General features: G+C 48.4%; 2 protein-coding genes across 3 annotated transcripts in view; one reads left to right on the plus strand and one right to left on the minus strand.

The window, feature by feature from the left end:
- The window catches only part of BBOF1 (basal body orientation factor 1), a 312,268-nt gene extending 296,603 nt beyond the window's left edge, over nt 1-15,665 (minus strand). For both annotated transcript variants that reach the window (XM_033952957.1, XM_033952955.1), the window contains exon 1: nt 15,506-15,665. In XM_033952957.1, the coding sequence (XP_033808848.1) occupies nt 15,506-15,540 (35 nt within the window). In that variant the 5' untranslated portion in view covers nt 15,541-15,665. The remainder of the gene's footprint in view (nt 1-15,505) is intronic.
- A 392-nt stretch (nt 15,666-16,057) lies between these two features.
- ENTPD5 (ectonucleoside triphosphate diphosphohydrolase 5 (inactive)) overlaps nt 16,058-18,064 on the plus strand; it is a 368,562-nt gene continuing 366,555 nt past the window's right edge. The window contains exon 1 of the mRNA XM_033952533.1: nt 16,058-16,190. The gene's annotated coding sequence lies outside the window, so the exon portion shown is untranslated. The remainder of the gene's footprint in view (nt 16,191-18,064) is intronic.

Below are 18,064 nucleotides of genomic sequence, written 5' to 3' on the forward strand. Positions count from 1 at the left end.
ACCAAGAAATTAAAATAGTTCCTCACCAACACTCTTAAGCCATCACTATCCTCTTTTAAGTCTTTCACCTTGCAACTCATTGACCGCGCAATCTACTTTCTCCTCTCCTACTTATGTTCTCAATTATTACTGATTGTACAAAGTTACTCATTATAAAACCATGTAATAAATTATTGCCGATTGTATAAAGTTACTCATTATAAAACCATGTAATATTCCGACCCTGAAATTTTCCTTGTATCATCATACGATGTTCATTTCAATACTTTGTAATTCGCTGTCTGTACAGTTTTTCTTCATTGTGAACCGCCTAGAAGTCGAAAGATTGTGGCGGTATATAAGAATAAAGTTATTATTATTATTATTATTAACGGTAGGGGGGCCTCCCTTCCCTACATGAGGGCCTGGGAAGATGATTGTGGCTCGGTTATTCCCTGGGATACTTGGGGTGACATATGGTCGGAGATCTCCTCAGCGGGGATTTCTGCTTTGCTGATTGAGAATGGTTACAAGGTTCTCTTTCGGTGGTACTATACCCCTCAAATTGTGGCTCGTTGGCGGGGAGGTGCGAGTGTTCTATGTTGGAGGGGCTGTGGGGAAGTGGGTACCTATTTTCACATGTGGTGGCAGTGTGGGCAGGTGTGTGGCTTCTGGACTGAGGTCTTTGATCGGGTGTCCCGGATCTTAGATGTCCAGATACCGGCCGATTGGCGACACGCCTTGTTGTTTTGGCATCAATTGGATCTGGCTGGGGGTGACTATTTTGTAAGTTGACATTCACTGCTGCTAGATTGGCCATTGCCTCTTTGTGGAATCAGGCGCTCTCTCCCACGTGGGCCCTGGTGGAGCAACGTTTGCTTACTTGGCAGAATCTTTATCATTTAACGGCCTTGCGGCATGGTAAACTACATGGTTATGCTCATGTGTGGCGCAATTTTCGGGCTTCTGTGGGGATCTGTGGTAGGGGTGGTCAGAGGCTTTGAGTGGGTCTGGGGGTTGGAATAGATGGGCGATGCTTGGGGGGATCACATAACCATATTCCTTTTCAATCTTTGGTATCTGTTTGGACTTGATTATCTCTCAACCATATTGAGAGCTGTGGGTATTGTGATTTGTCCCTGGGGGGTGGGAGGGGGGATATTGGTGGTGCTTTGGTGGGTATTTTAGATTGTTTTATTAGATTAAAGGACTTGCACATGTCTATGCTGTTGATTTTACTTCTATGTGCTATTTTGGAGTGTGGTATTCAGCTCTATGTATTTTTGTTTTTGCCTTTCATGTGCAATTGTTCTGTACTGTTTGAAGTGTTTTTCAATAAAAGCTTTTCAATTGAAAAAAAAAAAAAAGTAAGGGAAGAATCCAGAATAGTAACCAACACTCTAGAGGTGTAATAAAGTTGTAATAAAATGCCTGACTTCAATACAATATTAACAGGGAGAATCTCTAGTCTAGGCCCGATCCAAAGCAATTTGGTTTTTTAATCATTTAGTTTCATTTGGATGCCTAAATCTCACCTTTAATTAGTTAGGGGATGGGCTTGTATATTGCTTTTTCTGTGTAGTTTACACAATCAAGGCAGCTTACATATTTTTAGGCAGGTACTTATTTTGTACATGGGGCAATGAAGTGTTAAGTGACTTGCCCAGTCAAAGAAGCTGCAGTGAGAAATGAACTCAGAACTAGAGAATGACACAGTTTTCCCCATCCCTGCGGGAACTAATTTTCCCATCCCGTACCAACGAGTTCTTCTCCTGTTCCTGCCCCACTCCTGCATGCTCTGTCCTCATCTGCACAAGCCTCAAACACTTTAAAATCATAAGTGTTTGAGGTTTGTGTGGTTAAGGCAGAGCTTACAGCAGGGGTGCCCAAAAGGTTGATCGTGATCAACCAGTAGATCGCAAGGGCAACACGAGTCGATCGCGGAGCCCATCCCAGGCTCTGCGATAGACTATCGTTGCCTTTGTGTTCTCCCTGCTTCCCCGATGCGCAAAAGCCAGGCCCAAGCAGCCACTACAGAAGCGTTTCTCCCCCTCCCCCCACGTCAATTCTGACGGAGAGGAAGTTCCGGGCCAGCCAATCGCTGTCTGGCTGGCCTGAACTTCCTCGGAGTGGGAGGGAACGCTTGTGTAATGGCTGCACAGGCCTTGCTTTTACATGTCAGGGAAGCAGGGAGAATTCGGCAGCGGTGGCAGCTTGGGAGGGGGCAGGGAGAGAGAAAGAAAGACGGTGGCTTGGAGGGGAGGGGGCAGGGAGAGTGAAAGACACAGAGCTTCATGCTTTCTGGAATTAAACAAGCTGCTGTTCCTCCATTGACCAACTAACAGTTGCAGTATCGGGAGCCCCTCTCCAGCAGGGCACCTGATCACAGTTACAACCCTCCCCCGATCCAGCAGGGGAGAATACTTTTAAATATATATTTTTTATTTCTCTTGATACTTATTTTTTATCTCTATTTTTTATTTACTTTACTTATTTATTTTTAATTCTATCTTTAAATTTATTTATTCATTACTTGGTGGAATATTCATTTCTATCTCTATCTCTATCTTTATATTTTATCTTTATTTTTCATAAATTGTCTCTTCAGGTACTTTATTTAGATTGTGAGCCTTTGGGACAGTTAGGGAATTTCCAAGTACCTATCTTATTTATTTTTATTTATTGTATCTTTTATGTTCAAATCTATTTTATTAAGCAAAAATAAATACAACAGTAAGAACAACCATGGTATGCATTTTCATCAACAACCGCGGAGGACTGGACTCTTATGCCCTCCCCGGACCCACCTCACCCCCACCCCACAGCAAAGAATCCCCCACCCCCCACCCTCCCTTCCCCATCCCCCCACAGATACAGAAACTCGTAGGCAGGAATCAGCAAAGACACTTAGAAGCACAGAGTCAGAGGTGAAGTCTATTCAAAACACGGCTACGACTCTCAGGAGTCAAAATGTTCAAATACAGAGTCCAAGTGTGAACAAAGTCTCTGCTCCGGCATCGAGAAGAACAGGCCAAACGGGCCTCCCAACCCAGCAGTTCATGAAGGCGATTCCTCCAATACCAAAAAGAAGGTGGTTCAGGAGAAAGCCAGCAACACAAGATACATTTCTTCCCCAAAATAAAACATTTACTAAGAAACAATTTTTCATAAGAAGTGTACATATTCAAGAAAGAGAAATAGGCAAACAGCATAGACTGCACTGAGACTGGCACAGGGGTCTGCAACAAGTCCTGTAAAAAGGAGGCCAGCTCCGTCCAGAATACCTGAATCCCCTCACAACTCCAAATACCATGAAAGTAAGAATTTACCTCCACCGAACAGCGGATGCATAATTGAGTATCAATACAACCCATATGGTACGCCTGATTCTGGGAAGTATAGGCCCTCAGAACAGTGCGAAAATGACATTCACGTAAGTCAGCACTATGGACCAAGCCCGCAGTGCGTCTCAGGGCAGTTAACAAAAAGTTTTCCCCCCCCAAATCCCTACCCAAGTCCCGCCGCCAGGCCTCCAAAATACCAGGGAAAACCCTCGGCGGGCGAAGATCCAGGACCCGGCCATGCAAAACAGAGATAGAGACCCTGGAATCAGGATCTGCAGTAAAAAAAAGTATAGAGCCGGGTCCCAAAATCCCCCCGCAAGGAAGTCCCCCGGAGGGAAGCTACGTAGTGACTGAGTTGACAATAAGCAAAAGGAAGTCCAATCTCAGGGACCCCCCTCCCCGCCAAGTCAGCACATGCCTGATGTGGATTGGGTTACACTTACCTCTGCTTCCGGCAGCAGCAGGAGGCTATTAAACTCTATGAAAGGAGCAAGCCTCAGGCAACTGGTGTTGGAACCGACAAGGGATCAGGCAATACTGGACCTGATACTTACCAATGGAGAAAGTGTCACAGAGGTCTCGGTGGGCGACACATTGGCCTCCAGTGACCACAACATGGTATGGTTCAATATCAGGAAAGGTTTCACTAAATCTACTACACTAACCAAAGTCCTCAAATTCAAGGACACAAATTTCAAAGAAATGGGAGACTTCGTTCACCAGGCGCTACAAAGCCAAGAAGAAACCGATAACGTGGAAGACATGTGGTCGACTTTGAAAGCAACCATACAAGAAGCAACAAACCGCTATGTAAAATCAGTAAGTAAACGGCGAAGGAACAATAAGCCACAGTGGTTTACTGCGGAGATCTCAGACCTGATCAAGGAGAAGAAAAAAGCATTCATCTCTTACAAACAATCAGGGAAGCAGGACTCTAGAGCAGACTACCTGGCCAAATCAAAAGCCGTCAAAACAGCAGTCAGGGAGGCTAAATTCCTCATGGAGGAGTCTCTAGCAAAGAACATCCAGAAGGGAGATAAATCCTTCTTCAGGTATATCAGTGATAGAAGAAAAAACTCAGGCGGGATTGTACGTCTTAGGAAACCAGACGGAAACTATGTGGAAAAGGATTCGGAAAAAGCTCAACTATTAAATGAATACTTCTGCTCAGTCTTCACCCGAGAAGCGCCAGGGCTCGGCCCTCAGCTACAGACAAGGGTTGGCTCAGTTGACCCGTTTAGTAACTTTGAGTTTACGCCCAGCAGTGTCTACGGTGAGCTGTCAAAGCTCAAGGTTAACAAAGCAATGGGGCTGGACAACCTGCACCCCAGGGTGCTTAGGGAGCTGAGTGATGTCTTGGCGGAGCCACTGTCCGCGCTCTTCAACCTCTCCCTTAGTACAGGCAGCGTCCCATTGGACTGGAGGACGTCATTCCACTCCACAAGAAAGGCTCAAAGATGGAGACAGCAAACTACAGACCAGTGAATCTAACATCGTTAGTGAGCAAACTAATGGAAACTCTAATCAAACACCAATTAGATAAGATCCTGGATGAGGAGAATCTACGGGATCCCCGACAACATGGATTTACTAAGGGGAGATCCTGCCAATCCAACCTGATCAGCTTCTTTGACTGGGTAACGGGGAAGCTGGATATTGGGGAGTCCCTGGACATCGTGTACCTGGACTTTAGCAAAGCATTCGATAGCGTACCACACCGCAGGTTACTGAGCAAGATGAGTTCTATAGGATTAGGTAACACATTGACGAAATGGGTTGGGAGCTGGCTTGGAGGTAGGCTCCAAAGGGTGGTGGTGAACGGCACCCCCTCCGAAATGACGGAGGTGATTAGTGGAGTACCACAGGGCTCAGTCTTGGGCCCAATCCTATTCAACATCTTTATAAGTGACTTGGCAGAAGGGCTTCGAGGTAAAATAACATTATTCGCCGATGACGCCAAACTGAGAAATGTAGTGGGGCAAATGCACAACAGACGAAGATTCAGTGCCCGACAACATGATGCACGACCTACTCCTACTGGAGCGATGGTCTAGGACATGGCAACTCAACTTCAATGCCAAAAAATGCAAAGTTATGCACCTGGGCAGCCAGAATCCATGCAAGTCTTATACCCTTAATGGCGAGATCCTAGCAAAAACGGTAGCAGAACGAGACTTGGGAGTAATCGTCAGTGAGGACATGAAGTCTGCCAATCAAGTGGAGCAGGCTTCGTCCAAGGCAAGACAAATCATGGGCTGCATACGAAGGGGTTTCGTCAGTCATAAGGCGGAAGTCATTATGCCATTGTATAGATCCATGGTGAGGCCCCACCTGGAATACTGTGTGCAATTCTGGAGGCCGCATTATCGCAAGGATGTGCTGAGACTGGAGTTGGTGCAAAGAATGGCCACCCGGATGGTCTCGGGACTCAAGGATCTACCATACAAAAAACGGCTTGACAAATTACAGCTATACTTGCTCGAGGAGCGCAGAGAGAGGGGGGACATGATCGAGACGTTCAAGTATCTTACGGGCCGCATCGAGGCGGAGGAAGATATCTTCTTTTTCAAGGGTCCCACGACAACAAGAGGGCATCCGTTGAAAATCAGGGGCGGGAAACTACGAGGTGACACCAGGAAATTCTTTTTCACTGAAAGAGTGGTTGATCGCTGGAATAGTCTTCCACTACAGGTGATTGAGGCCAGCAGTGTGCCTGATTTTAAGGCCAAATGGGATCGGCACATGGGATCTATTCACAGGGCAAAGGTAGGGGAGGGACATTAAGGTGGGCAGACTAGATGGGCCGTGGGCCCTTATCTGCCGTCTATTTCTATGTTTCTATGTTTCTATGATAAGAGAGACCCATCATCCCGCAGAACATGCCGCAACTGTTCCACCCCCCGAGCCCTCCACCGACCAAACACGGAAGGTCCAACCCCCGGAGGAAAAGCTAAATTCCCCACCAACGGGAGGAGTACACTAGTATGAGAGTCCTGATTCCACAACCGAAGGATTTGATGCCACACTGTCCACAAGGACCGAAACAAAATACTACGCTTACAGGGTCGCGGCAGTTTAGATAACGGGGCATGGAGGAGATACAATAGATGAAGAGGATAGAAATGATCCCGCTCCAGAGAAAGATCCATATAAAAAGAGGTACCCAACACCCAATCACTAATATGACGAAGCAAACAGGCCTGGTTATAAACCCTGATGTCAGGCACCCCCAAACCACCCCCGTAGGCAGGCCCCACCAGCAAGGACCATTTCAGTTTAGGTCTACGTCCACCCCAACAAAACCGGATCAATAGGGAGGTGAGGGAACGAATATCCCTCTGCAACAAAAATAGGGGAAGAGTCTGAAGAACATAAAGCCATCTCGGGAAGACCACCATACGAAATAAATGAATTCGTCCCAACAGAGACAGCGGCAGCGCCTGCCATTTGGCTAGCAACAGTTTAGTGTCCGCAAGGAGTTTATCAATGTTAAGACGATACAGTTGGGACACATCCATAGTCAGCCCGATCCCCAGATATCTAAAAGAGGAGTCAGCCCAGCGCAACGGGAAACTGTCCCCCCAAAACCGCCGAAGATGAACCGAGGAAGCCAGCGCCTCCGATTTCGCAAAATTCAAGGCGAAGCCAGAGAAATCTCCATATTCCCGAAGGCTCTCCAACAGTACGGGCAAGGAATGCTGCGGGTCCGTTAAAAAGACCAATAGGTCATCCGCAAACGCCGCCAGTTTAAAATGGGAGTCTCCCAAGGCCAATCCCTGAATATCCGCATTTGCCTGAAGCTCCCGAAGTATAGGGTCTAAAGAAAGCACAAACAGGAGCGGCGACAAGGGGCAGCCCTGGTGAGTCCCTCGGCAAATAGGAAAAAAGCTAGAGCAAGTCCTATTAACCAAAATCCTCGCCTCTGGATCACTATACAGCGCCTGGATCGCACCGAAAAAGAAAGGGCCCAAACCGTACGTCCGCAGCACCGCAAAAAGGTAGTCCCACCTCACCTTATCGAACGCCTTTTCGGCATCAAAACTAATGAGCATGGCAGGGCTACCGTCCTTTCCCACCCGTTCCAATGCTAACAAGATGCGCCGGATATTCTTAGCTACCGGCCTATCCCGCACAAACCCCACCTGAGATCACCGATGGCAAAACGTGCGCCAGGCGGGTAGCCAAAAGTTTAGCCAAAAGCTTCGCCTCATAGTTCAACAAAGATATAGGACGGTACGATGCAGGCAAAAGAGGGTCCTTACCAGGCTTCGGGAGAACTACAATAGACGCTAGATTTACGTAGCGAGGAAGAAAACCCTTAGCAACACTCAAATTATAAACCTCAGCCAGCACTGGCGCTACGTCCGTCACCAACAACTTATAGAACTCACTCCGAAGCCCATCTGGGCCCGGCGCCTTGCCCAACGGACTGACCCCAATCGCCCCCTCCACCTCCTCTGCGGTAATGGGAAGATCCAAAGCGGCAGCATCCCGCTGAGATAAACAAGGCAAATCGAGGCTGTCAAGATAAAGTTGCCCATCCAAAAGCTCGGGGCCTGAATCTGTATACACCTCAGCAAAGAACTCCCGCAATAATTCACATATCTCCTCCGGCCGATGATGCAGCACCCCAGAAGAGCCCCGAAGAGCCGATATACTCTCAGGTCCGCCCCTCGGATGCGCCAGGCAGGCCAACAATCGACTACTCTTATTCGCAAACCGAAATAAGTGAAACTTAAAGTACTCGTCCGCAAAGCCCGGAGATGCAACAATTCATTCAGTTCCTGCTGGACCTCTAAAAGCTGAGCCCGAAGCAGGAACGAGGGCGCCCTGCCGTACTGGCGTCTCAACACAGTCGCCTTCCGCTCTAAAGCCAGAATCAGCCTATGCTTCATCTTCGACTCCCTGGCCACATAAGAAATGACATCCCCCCGTAAAACCGCCTTAGCCGTCCAATAGAGAATGGGATCATCACGATGCAGCTGATTATTAAGTTGAAAATCACGCCAGCGCTGTATCAAAAACTCGTGAAAACGGGTATCCCTATACAGGTAACAAGGAAACCGCCAGGACCCTCTATTGTTCGGAGAGTCTCCCCAAGTCCACCGAAATCCCACCCAAGCGTGGTCAGATATTTCAATGGGGCCCATATCAACCCCCATTACCCGGGGAAGCAGTGCTCGAGAAATGAGGATAAAATCAATTCAGGAAAGCGTCCTGTGCGCCCTGGATAAGTGGGAGTAATCCCTCTCCAACGGGTGTAGCACCCGCCACACATCAAGCAACCCCAGGGTGGATTCCAAAAGTTGACCGCCCGTATAAAGTTTGGAGGACTCTCTACCCATCGAAGCAGAGCGATCCAATTTTGGATCCGGTACCTCATTAAAGTCCCCGCCCACCAGCATCGGAACATCTCCAAACCGCAAGAGTTGATTGTGAAGCCCCCTAAAAAACCTGGCCGAAGGATTGTTAGGACCGTAAACATTGCAGAGCAAAAGTGGCCTATTATCAAGTAACACTAAGGCAACTATGTAACGCCCACTAGGGTCACGGAGCACTTTCTGGGTGTGTAGGCGAAGACCCTTACGGATCAAAATGATAACACCTCCCTTTCCCCCCACGGCGGGTGCCTCCAAATAGGAACCCACCCACCAGGTACAGAGCTTGGCATGTTCCGCTGAGGATAAACGGGTCTCCTGTAAAAAGGCAATAGAGGTTTTAGAACGATTCAAACGCTGCAAGATTTTGGAGCGCTTAATGGGGGAGTGGATCCCCCCAACATTCCAAGAAGTTAAAGTTTTCTATATATTGACGCCTTTAATAACTAATTCTTCCTTTTTTCTTTCCGCATCCATAATTTAAAAGGTCAAATTGTCTTTGTCCCCCTCCCTATTGTTTTTCCCCTGAATTTAATTAAATATTTTAAATATTGAATGTAACCATTAAATAATTTTTCCTTATGTTTCACCATAACCTATTTAAATTACCTTTAAATGTAATGCTATATGTCTTATTTGTATTTTAGATAATAGTTTGTTCAATTTAATAACTGTAAATATGTTACCAACTATTTTATTTGTACATCGCCTTGAATTTTGAATAGGCGATAAATCAAAAATACCTAATAAACTTGGAAACTTGGATATTCAAGAGCAATCCACTCAATAGCCAAATCACACTAGAAGAAAGAACCAGTATAGTACCAGAGAAGCGTCCCAGCCACTGCTCCCCCGGCTTCTCGCCATCTCTGGCCCCGAGAATCAAGCCATACCCCTGCCACCGAGTCAATCCCCTAGCACAGAACCCCCATACCCCCCAAAAAAATTTCCCCAAAAGCCCCACCACAGAAACCCTGAAACCCTTCAAACCCCCCCCTTCCCCCCCAACCCCCCCTCCCCACCCCACGATCCCCCTCCCACAACCAACCCTCACCCAATCTACACCTAAGACACCCCAATAAGGGCATCACTTCCAGGAAACCAGTTACACCTCCCACGGGAATAATGACCAATACCCCCCGATCCACAAACCCCAAAACTCAGAGAATAGTAAAAGCAGCCTCCATCAGCCAAAACCCCCCAAGACACTCAATTCACCCCTCCCCTCCAGGAACACCACAGCCACACCTCCTACCCGCAAACACACTCTCCAAGCCAAATCCCCAATGCTTAAATAACCAGATAGGCCAGGAACAGACCCTAACTAACAAAGAACAGGCAGGTCAACCCCCCTCCTTCCTCACACACACCACCCAGGCAGACCTTCAAGAAAATACAGAGACCCAACTCAAAGGGAGAGGAGTGAAACCCCCAGTCCAAACTCAAACCACAGATCTGGCCTCAGATATGGGTCTCCTCAGTCCACAGCTGCTCCCTGCGGTGGTTCCTCAGGCAACATCTCCGTCACAAAACGCTGCACGGCCTCCAAGGTGTCGAAATGATGAGCTCTACCCAGATGTGTCAACCTCAGGCGAGCCGGGTACTGCAGGGAAAAAGCAATGTGACGCTGGATGAGACGGGTGCATAAAGGTGAAAACTTGCGTCGTGCCTGAGATACCTCCGCTGAGTAGTCCTGGAAGCAAAGTATGGGCTTGTTGTCATACAAGAGCTTCTTGCCCTGCCGCAGCGCACGCAGGACCTCCATCTTATGATGATAATTCAGGATACGGCAAATGACCACTCGAGGTCTGTCAGCATTCTCTCTCCGCTGCCCCAAGCGATGCGCCCTCTCCACCCGCAAGAGGCCCGAGGAAGATGATAGAGACAAAGACTCAGGCAACCAGCGTTCCAACAGCGCCCCCAGCTCCACGTCCCGCACCGATTCAGGCAGGCCAACAAACCGAAGGTTATTCTGGCGGGACCTGTTCTCCAAGTCATCCACCTTGGCACGCAACGCAGCCAACGCTGAAGTGTGGGCGGACTGCTCCTGGGCAAGCTGCTGGACGTGATCCTCCGCAGCACTCACCCTCTGCTGAGTCTCCTTGACCTCCGATGTGAGGGAGGCAAATCGCTGGTCCAGCGTGTCCAGTTTATCAAGGATGCGCTGCAGTTTGTCCCCCAAAGAGCTCTCGAGGGCAGCTTGAACCTCTGTCGTAACTGCGGACACCCAGGATGAGCGCGGAGCCTCCGGCGACGGGGGTGCCACGGGATCCGCCAACTTGGCGTCTGGCAACTTACTCCGCTCCCGATCCTTCCGGACCGCCTTAGTTGCCATGGCGATCCCACTCTAGGCTTCCCGCTCTTACCGTGCCACCAGGAAGCTCCCCAGCACAGGGAGAAGACCGATCCCGGAATCCGGCCCACAGGGGAAGAGCCACGCCGCGCCCCGGGGTCAGAGTCTCAGCCAGCTGCCTTCTGCTGTACCACGTGGCCCCCGGGAGACCCGAGATCGGAACTGCAGGGCTGCTAGTAGGACGGCCGCAGAGTCGTGCCGCGTCCCCAGTAAACTCCCCAGCACGGGGAGATGACCGCACCCGAAGGTAGACCTGCAGGGGGAGAGCCGCGCCGCGTCCCAGCAGAGCAGACTCGCGGCCGCACGCAACCCGCGGCGCCACGTGGCCGCCGGCCGTCCCGAAGGAGTAAGGCAGAGTCGCGGAGGAAATTTCTTCTTGGTTGCTCCGCTTCTCCAGCAACCTCCCCAGTGCCGCAGACAACCCGAACCAGGGGGAAAGTGCAGATTAATTGCCGCTCCGCAGTCAGGTGAAGCGGAGCTGTGGCAGCACGCTGTCTACAGCTCCATGTTTCCGCCGGAAGTCCTATTGTATCTTTTAATGCATTCATTTTTGTAAACCGCTTAGAAACCTCAAGATTATTAGTGGTATATAAGAATTAAATTAAATTAAATTAACAGTTCTGCCTTCTCTGGAGAGAGACAAGAAAGAAAGAAAGAAAGGAGGGGTAGGGAGAGAGAAAGAAAGTGAAGGGGCAGGGAGAGAGGAAGAAAAAGTCAGGGGAGGGAATGGAGTGTGTCGGGTGGCAGGGGACAGGCAGGGAGAGAGGAAGAAAAAATTGGATTCATGGAGGGACAGAGAGAGATGTTGGTTGGAATGAGGTCTGGAGGAGAGGAAGCATGCAGGAGGAAGAAAGGAAGAAAGATTGGATGCACAGGCAGAAGAAGAAAGTGCAACCAGAGACTCATGAAATCACCAGACAACAAAGTAGGAAAAATGATTTTATTTTCAATTTAGTGATCAAAATGTGTCCGTTTTGAGAATTTATATCTATTGTCTATATTTTGCACTAAGGCCCCCTTTTACTAAACCACAATAGTGTTTTTTAGCGCAGGGAACATATGAGCGTCGATAGCAGCACGCGGCATTCAGCACAGCTCCCTGCGCTAAAAACTTCTAGCACGGTTTAGTAAAATGGGAGGGGGTATATTTGTCTATTTTTGTATAGTTGTTACTGAGGTGACATTGCATATTTTAAAGTCATCTGCCTTGACCTCTTTGAAAAAAAACCCTGAATATAAATTATAATTAACATTTTCTCTGTGTAGTGTGATTTGTGTTTTTTAAAAAAATTTTATTGTTGGTAGATAATTTTGACTTGGTCATTTTAAAAGTAGCTCGCAAGCCAAAAAAGTGTGGGCACCCCTGGCTTACAGGAATGGGACAAGGACAGCAACAAAATGTGTGGGGACGGGATAGGAAAATTGAGCTCCTGTGAGGACGGGGACAAATTTGTCCCCATGTCATTCTCTACTCAGAACCTCAGGGTGCTGAAGCAGCTGCTCTAAACACTAGGCCACTCTCTCTCTGTGAAACTTTCCCTAGGGTTACCAGATTTGCTAAGTCAAAAAAGAGGATGCTTGACTTGCCCCACCCATGCCCTACCCCTGCCCAAGGTGCCCTGCCCTTGCCTCCTGCTAGTCTCCTCCTAAACCCCCCCCCCTAACACAGCATCTACTACTATGAGCCTCTCTCTCTCCAGCCCCCCCCCCCCCCCGGGCCACGGCGGTGGTGGGTGCAATTTAAAAACTTCAGGCAGCTGGCAGCGTTAGCGACGTGATCGTCTGCTGTCAGCTTGCCCCAGAAGTCTTCATTCTGTAGTATCCCACCTATTTGAGAACAGGAAATGCTGCAGAGTGAAGGTTTCCAGGGTAGGCCAATGTCAGAAGGGTCTCATCGCTAAAGCTACCGGCTGTCCAAAGTTTTTAAATTGCAGCTCCGGTGAAGGTTCTAGGGACAAGAAAGACTCATGAGAGCCAGACCTGACTCTGGGGTAGGGGCTGGATTCCTTTCAGTCATTTTCCCAGACTTTTGTTGACTTGGCCATATGATTATCTTTGGAGTTTCTCACTTGAATCTGGACAGTGAACAGCCTCTTTACATCATAAGTATATAAGAACATAAGAATTGCCATACTAGGACAGACTGAAGGCCCATCAAGCTCAGCACATGTTTCCAACAGTAGCCAACCCAGGTCCCAAGTACATAGCTAGATCCCAGGTGAGGCAAGATTTCCCTTGACTAAATCCATCCATCAATTTTTTCTGTCCATTGCTTCTAAACCTGTCTTTCTCTCCACCATTCTACCCTCTTAGGCTTTCTTTCAGTGGATGTTGATCTTCTATGGCAGCGATCTCCAAAGTCCCTCCTTGAGGGCCGAATCCAGTCGGGTTTTCAGGATTTCTCCAATGAATATGCATGAGATCTATGTGCATGCACTGCTTTCAATGCATGTTGTTCTATGGAGTGCAGAAGTAGCTTAAATAGTTCTTTACCCAACGTATGGTTGACACCTGGAATGCGCTTCCAGAGGACATAATAGGGCAGAGTACGGTACTGGGGTTTAAGGAAGGATTGGACAATTTTCTGCTGGAAAAGGGGATAGAGGGGTACAGATAGAGTATTACTGCACAAGTCCTGGACCGCCGCATGAGTGGACTGCTGGGCATGATGGACCTCAGGTCTGACCCAGCGGAGGCATTGCTTCATGTTCATGGGATCTGGGTTTGATTTCTACTGCAGCTCCTTGTAACTCTGAGCAAGTTACCGTATTTTTCGCTTCATAAGACGCACTTTTTTCCCACCCAAAAGTGGATGGAAATCTCGTTGCGTCTTATGTAGCGAAGGTACAAAAAAATGTACCCCCCGTACCGTTTAAAAACACCCCTCCCGCCGCCGCACCTTTTTAAAACACCCCGCCCGCTGCGCCGCCACATAACTGCTGCACCTTTGTTAAACACCCCCCTGCATGCCCACCGCCGCACCTTTTTAAAACTCCAGCACCCCCACTGGCAATCCGCCTGCTGTCCATGGCAACTTGTTGCAAATAACCTGGTGGTCCAGCGTAATCTCTCCCTCGCTAGCTGTCTCCTCCTATTTCCCAGCTAGCGGCGCAGAGGTCAGGAGCAAAGCTTTCTGCTTTCCTGCTTCGGCCGCGTTGCTTTCTGAATGATTGCGATGAGTTCTTGCAGAAGGGATTTTAAAAGGTACCGAGGGGTGGGGGGATGTTTAAAATACCAGGACAGCCATCTAGGGAGGGAGGGATTTTAAAAAGTACGGGGGCAGGTGTATGATTAAAAAAGGTACTGGGGGTATGTGGGGTGATTTAAGGTACTGGGGGGTATGTGGTGGGTATGGGGGGATGATATAGGGTACGTGAGGGGTATGAGGCTGGCCTGCCTGCTTGCCATTAGGCCACCCTTCCTGTCACTACGCCAGCCTGCCTGCCACTAGGCTAGCCTGCCCTGTGCCCTATCCCTGCCTACCACTAGACCACCAGAGGGGGGACAGGGTACAGAGCCTGGCAGGAAGGGGAGAGAAGGTGGAGAGCCTGATAAGGAGTATGGGGTAGGGTACAGAGCCTGGCAGGGACAATTTGGTTCAGAATGTTTTTTTATTGTTTTCCTCCTCTAAATCTAGGGTGCGTCTTATGGAGCGAAAAATATGGTACCTCACCCTCCATTGCCCCAGGTAGACACTTGTTAGTTATATATTTATTTATATACCACTTATAGTCTAAGTGGTTTACATTCAGGTATTCAAGCATTTTTCCCTATCTGTCCCGGCAGGCTCACCCTCTATCTGATGTATCTGGGACAATGGGGGATTAAGTGACTTGTCCAGGGTCACAAGGAGCAGTGTGGGATTTGAACCTCACAACCCCACAAATGTAGACTGAGCCCCCCAGGGACAGAGAATGTATCTGCATAAAATAAAACTATGTAAACTGCTTTGAGTGTATGAGAAATCCATCATCCTATTCTACTTTCTTCCTCTCCCATTGGTTTTCCATTACTGTACAATGCATTTATTAAAAAATATTTATACCCTGCAATATCTACCACTCTAAGCCTTGCTATGGTTATTTGAAATGCAGTGAAAATCAGTGAATAAACTCAAATCATGTTTCAAAATTTGTGTGTCTGTTATCATAAGTCCAGTGCAGAAGCAGAAGCAGAAGCTTATTGCTTACAAGAGAATTGAATTTGTAATGAAAAAGCAGAAAGTGAGACGGGACCATACATACACTATCTTCCTGACTGAAATAAACTCTTTCCACATAGATATTGAATTATTTTGTGCAAATAAAACCACAAATTGCATATAAAATGGATTTTATTTGATCTTCTAGGAAATGCTTTAAGATCACAGTTTACCCAAAGATATTGTCTGGAAGGTGGAGAATGCATAGTGAAGGATAGAGAAGGAAGTTGATAATCCAAACGGCTCTTACCCTTTGACAGTCTTCCTTTTTTCTTTCCTTGACATGATGATGCAGTACTTTCCCCTAGTCTCTTGCTAGTTCTCTTCTCTTGTTTGCCTCTCTCCTTTTTTTTTGTCTTCTCTCACTCTTTCCCCCTGTTCTGTCCCCTCTATGTCTCTCCCCTCTTCTTCTGTCTTCAATCTGCCCCTCTCCCTCCCTTCCCCCTCTGTCTCTATAATTTGCCTCTCTCTCTGCTCTTTTCAGTCTCTTTAGTCTCCTTTCTCTAATCTGCTCCCCCTCACTTCTCCTCTCTCTCTTTTCTTACCAGTCTCTCTATTCTCCTCTGCCTCACTAATCTGCTCTCCCTCCCTTCTCTCTCTTTTCCTGTCACTCTCTCTAGTCTCCTCTGTCTGTTTAATCTATTCCCCCCTCTCCTTCGTTATTGTTTACAGTCAGACTCTTTGTTTCTATAGCAACAATGCACAGCGCATTCTCTTGCTGCGACGTTTGACGTCACACGCACTCACGAGCTTGGAAAGTCGAACAGCGGCGCAAGCGTCTGTGAAAGGAAATGTTGTGACGCGCAGCGACGTTCAGAGCCGGCCGGTCGGCCGGCCGGCGCCAGACCACGGGAGGTTAGATGTGTCCCCTTCTTCTGTTCACGCTCTGCTCGGCCGGATCAAGAGGCCGACTGGCGTGCGCTGAGTTCGAGGTGGTGAGTTGCTCTTTCAGCTTCCAAACCGTGACACCTAAAGAGGGTAGCTGACGTCCCCCTCACTGATTCCCTGAGCAATTCTCCCTGACAGAGAAAACACGAGGGGGGTTCTCGCGCACTGTCACCTGGCGACCAATAGAACTCTGAGCTCTTACTGCATTCTGCCACGTGATCTCTGGACGGATGCGCTCTCTAAAGGGATGCGCTCTTACTCACCTGCTCTCTAATCTGAAGGGATGTGCGTACTCCTTCCCTCTGCTGTCTAGTGGGATGCACTTTTACGCTCATGCTCTCTCCTTGCCTTTGCTTTCTAGAGTGAAGCGCACTTACTCTCTTCCTGCTCTCTCCTTCCCATTGCTCTCTAAAGGGATGCGTTCTTACTCTCCAGTGCTCTCACCTTCCCGTTTCTCTTTAAAGGGATGCGCTTTTACTCACCTGCTCTCTAATCTGAAGGGATGTGCGTACTCCTTCCCTCTGCTGTCTAGTGGGATGCACTTTTACGCTCATGCTCTCTCCTTGCCTTTGCTTTCTAGAGTGAAGCGCACTTACTCTCTTCCTGCTCTCTCCTTCCCATTGCTCTCTAAAGGGATGCGTTCTTACTCTCCAGTGCTCTCACCTTCCCGTTTCTCTTTAAAGGGATGCGCTTTTACTCACCTGCTCTCTAATCTGAAGGGATGTGCGTACTCCTTCCCTCTGCTGTCTAGTGGGATGCACTTTTACGCTCATGCTCTCTCCTTGCCTTTGCTTTCTAGAGTGAAGCGCACTTACTCTCTTCCTGCTCTCTCCTTCCCATTGCTCTCTAAAGGGATGCGTTCTTACTCTCCAGTGCTCTCACCTTCCCGTTTCTCTTTAAAGGGATGCGCTTTTACTCACCTGCTCTCTAATCTGAAGGGATGTGCGTACTCCTTCCCTCTGCTGTCTAGTGGGATGCACTTTTACGCTCATGCTCTCTCCTTGCCTTTGCTTTCTAGAGTGAAGCGCACTTACTCTCTTCCTGCTCTCTCCTTCCCATTGCTCTCTAAAGGGATGCGTTCTTACTCTCCAGTGCTCTCACCTTCCCGTTTCTCTTTAAAGGGATGCGCTTTTACTCACCTGCTCTCTAATCTGAAGGGATGTGCGTACTCCTTCCCTCTGCTGTCTAGTGGGATGCACTTTTACGCTCATGCTCTCTCCTTGCCTTTGCTTTCTAGAGTGAAGCGCACTTACTCTCTTCCTGCTCTCTCCTTCCCATTGCTCTCTAAAGGGATGCGTTCTTACTCTCCAGTGCTCTCACCTTCCCGTTTCTCTTTAAAGGGATGCGCTTTTACTCACCTGCTCTCTAATCTGAAGGGATGTGCGTACTCCTTCCCTCTGCTGTCTAGTGGGATGCACTTTTACGCTCATGCTCTCTCCTTGCCTTTGCTTTCTAGAGTGAAGCGCACTTACTCTCTTCCTGCTCTCTCCTTCCCATTGCTCTCTAAAGGGATGCGTTCTTACTCTCCAGTGCTCTCACCTTCCCGTTTCTCTTTAAAGGGATGCGCTTTTACTCACCTGCTCTCTAATCTGAAGGGATGTGCGTACTCCTTCCCTCTGCTGTCTAGTGGGATGCACTTTTACGCTCATGCTCTCTCCTTGCCTTTGCTTTCTAGAGTGAAGCGCACTTACTCTCTTCCTGCTCTCTCCTTCCCATTGCTCTCTAAAGGGATGCGTTCTTACTCTCCAGTGCTCTCACCTTCCCGTTTCTCTTTAAAGGGATGCGCTTTTACTCACCTGCTCTCTAATCTGAAGGGATGTGCGTACTCCTTCCCTCTGCTGTCTAGTGGGATGCACTTTTACGCTCATGCTCTCTCCTTGCCTTTGCTTTCTAGAGTGAAGCGCACTTACTCTCTTCCTGC

Source organism: Geotrypetes seraphini, chromosome 7, assembly GCF_902459505.1.
Source record: "Geotrypetes seraphini chromosome 7, aGeoSer1.1, whole genome shotgun sequence".
Classification (NCBI taxonomy): Eukaryota; Metazoa; Chordata; class Amphibia; order Gymnophiona; family Dermophiidae; genus Geotrypetes; species Geotrypetes seraphini.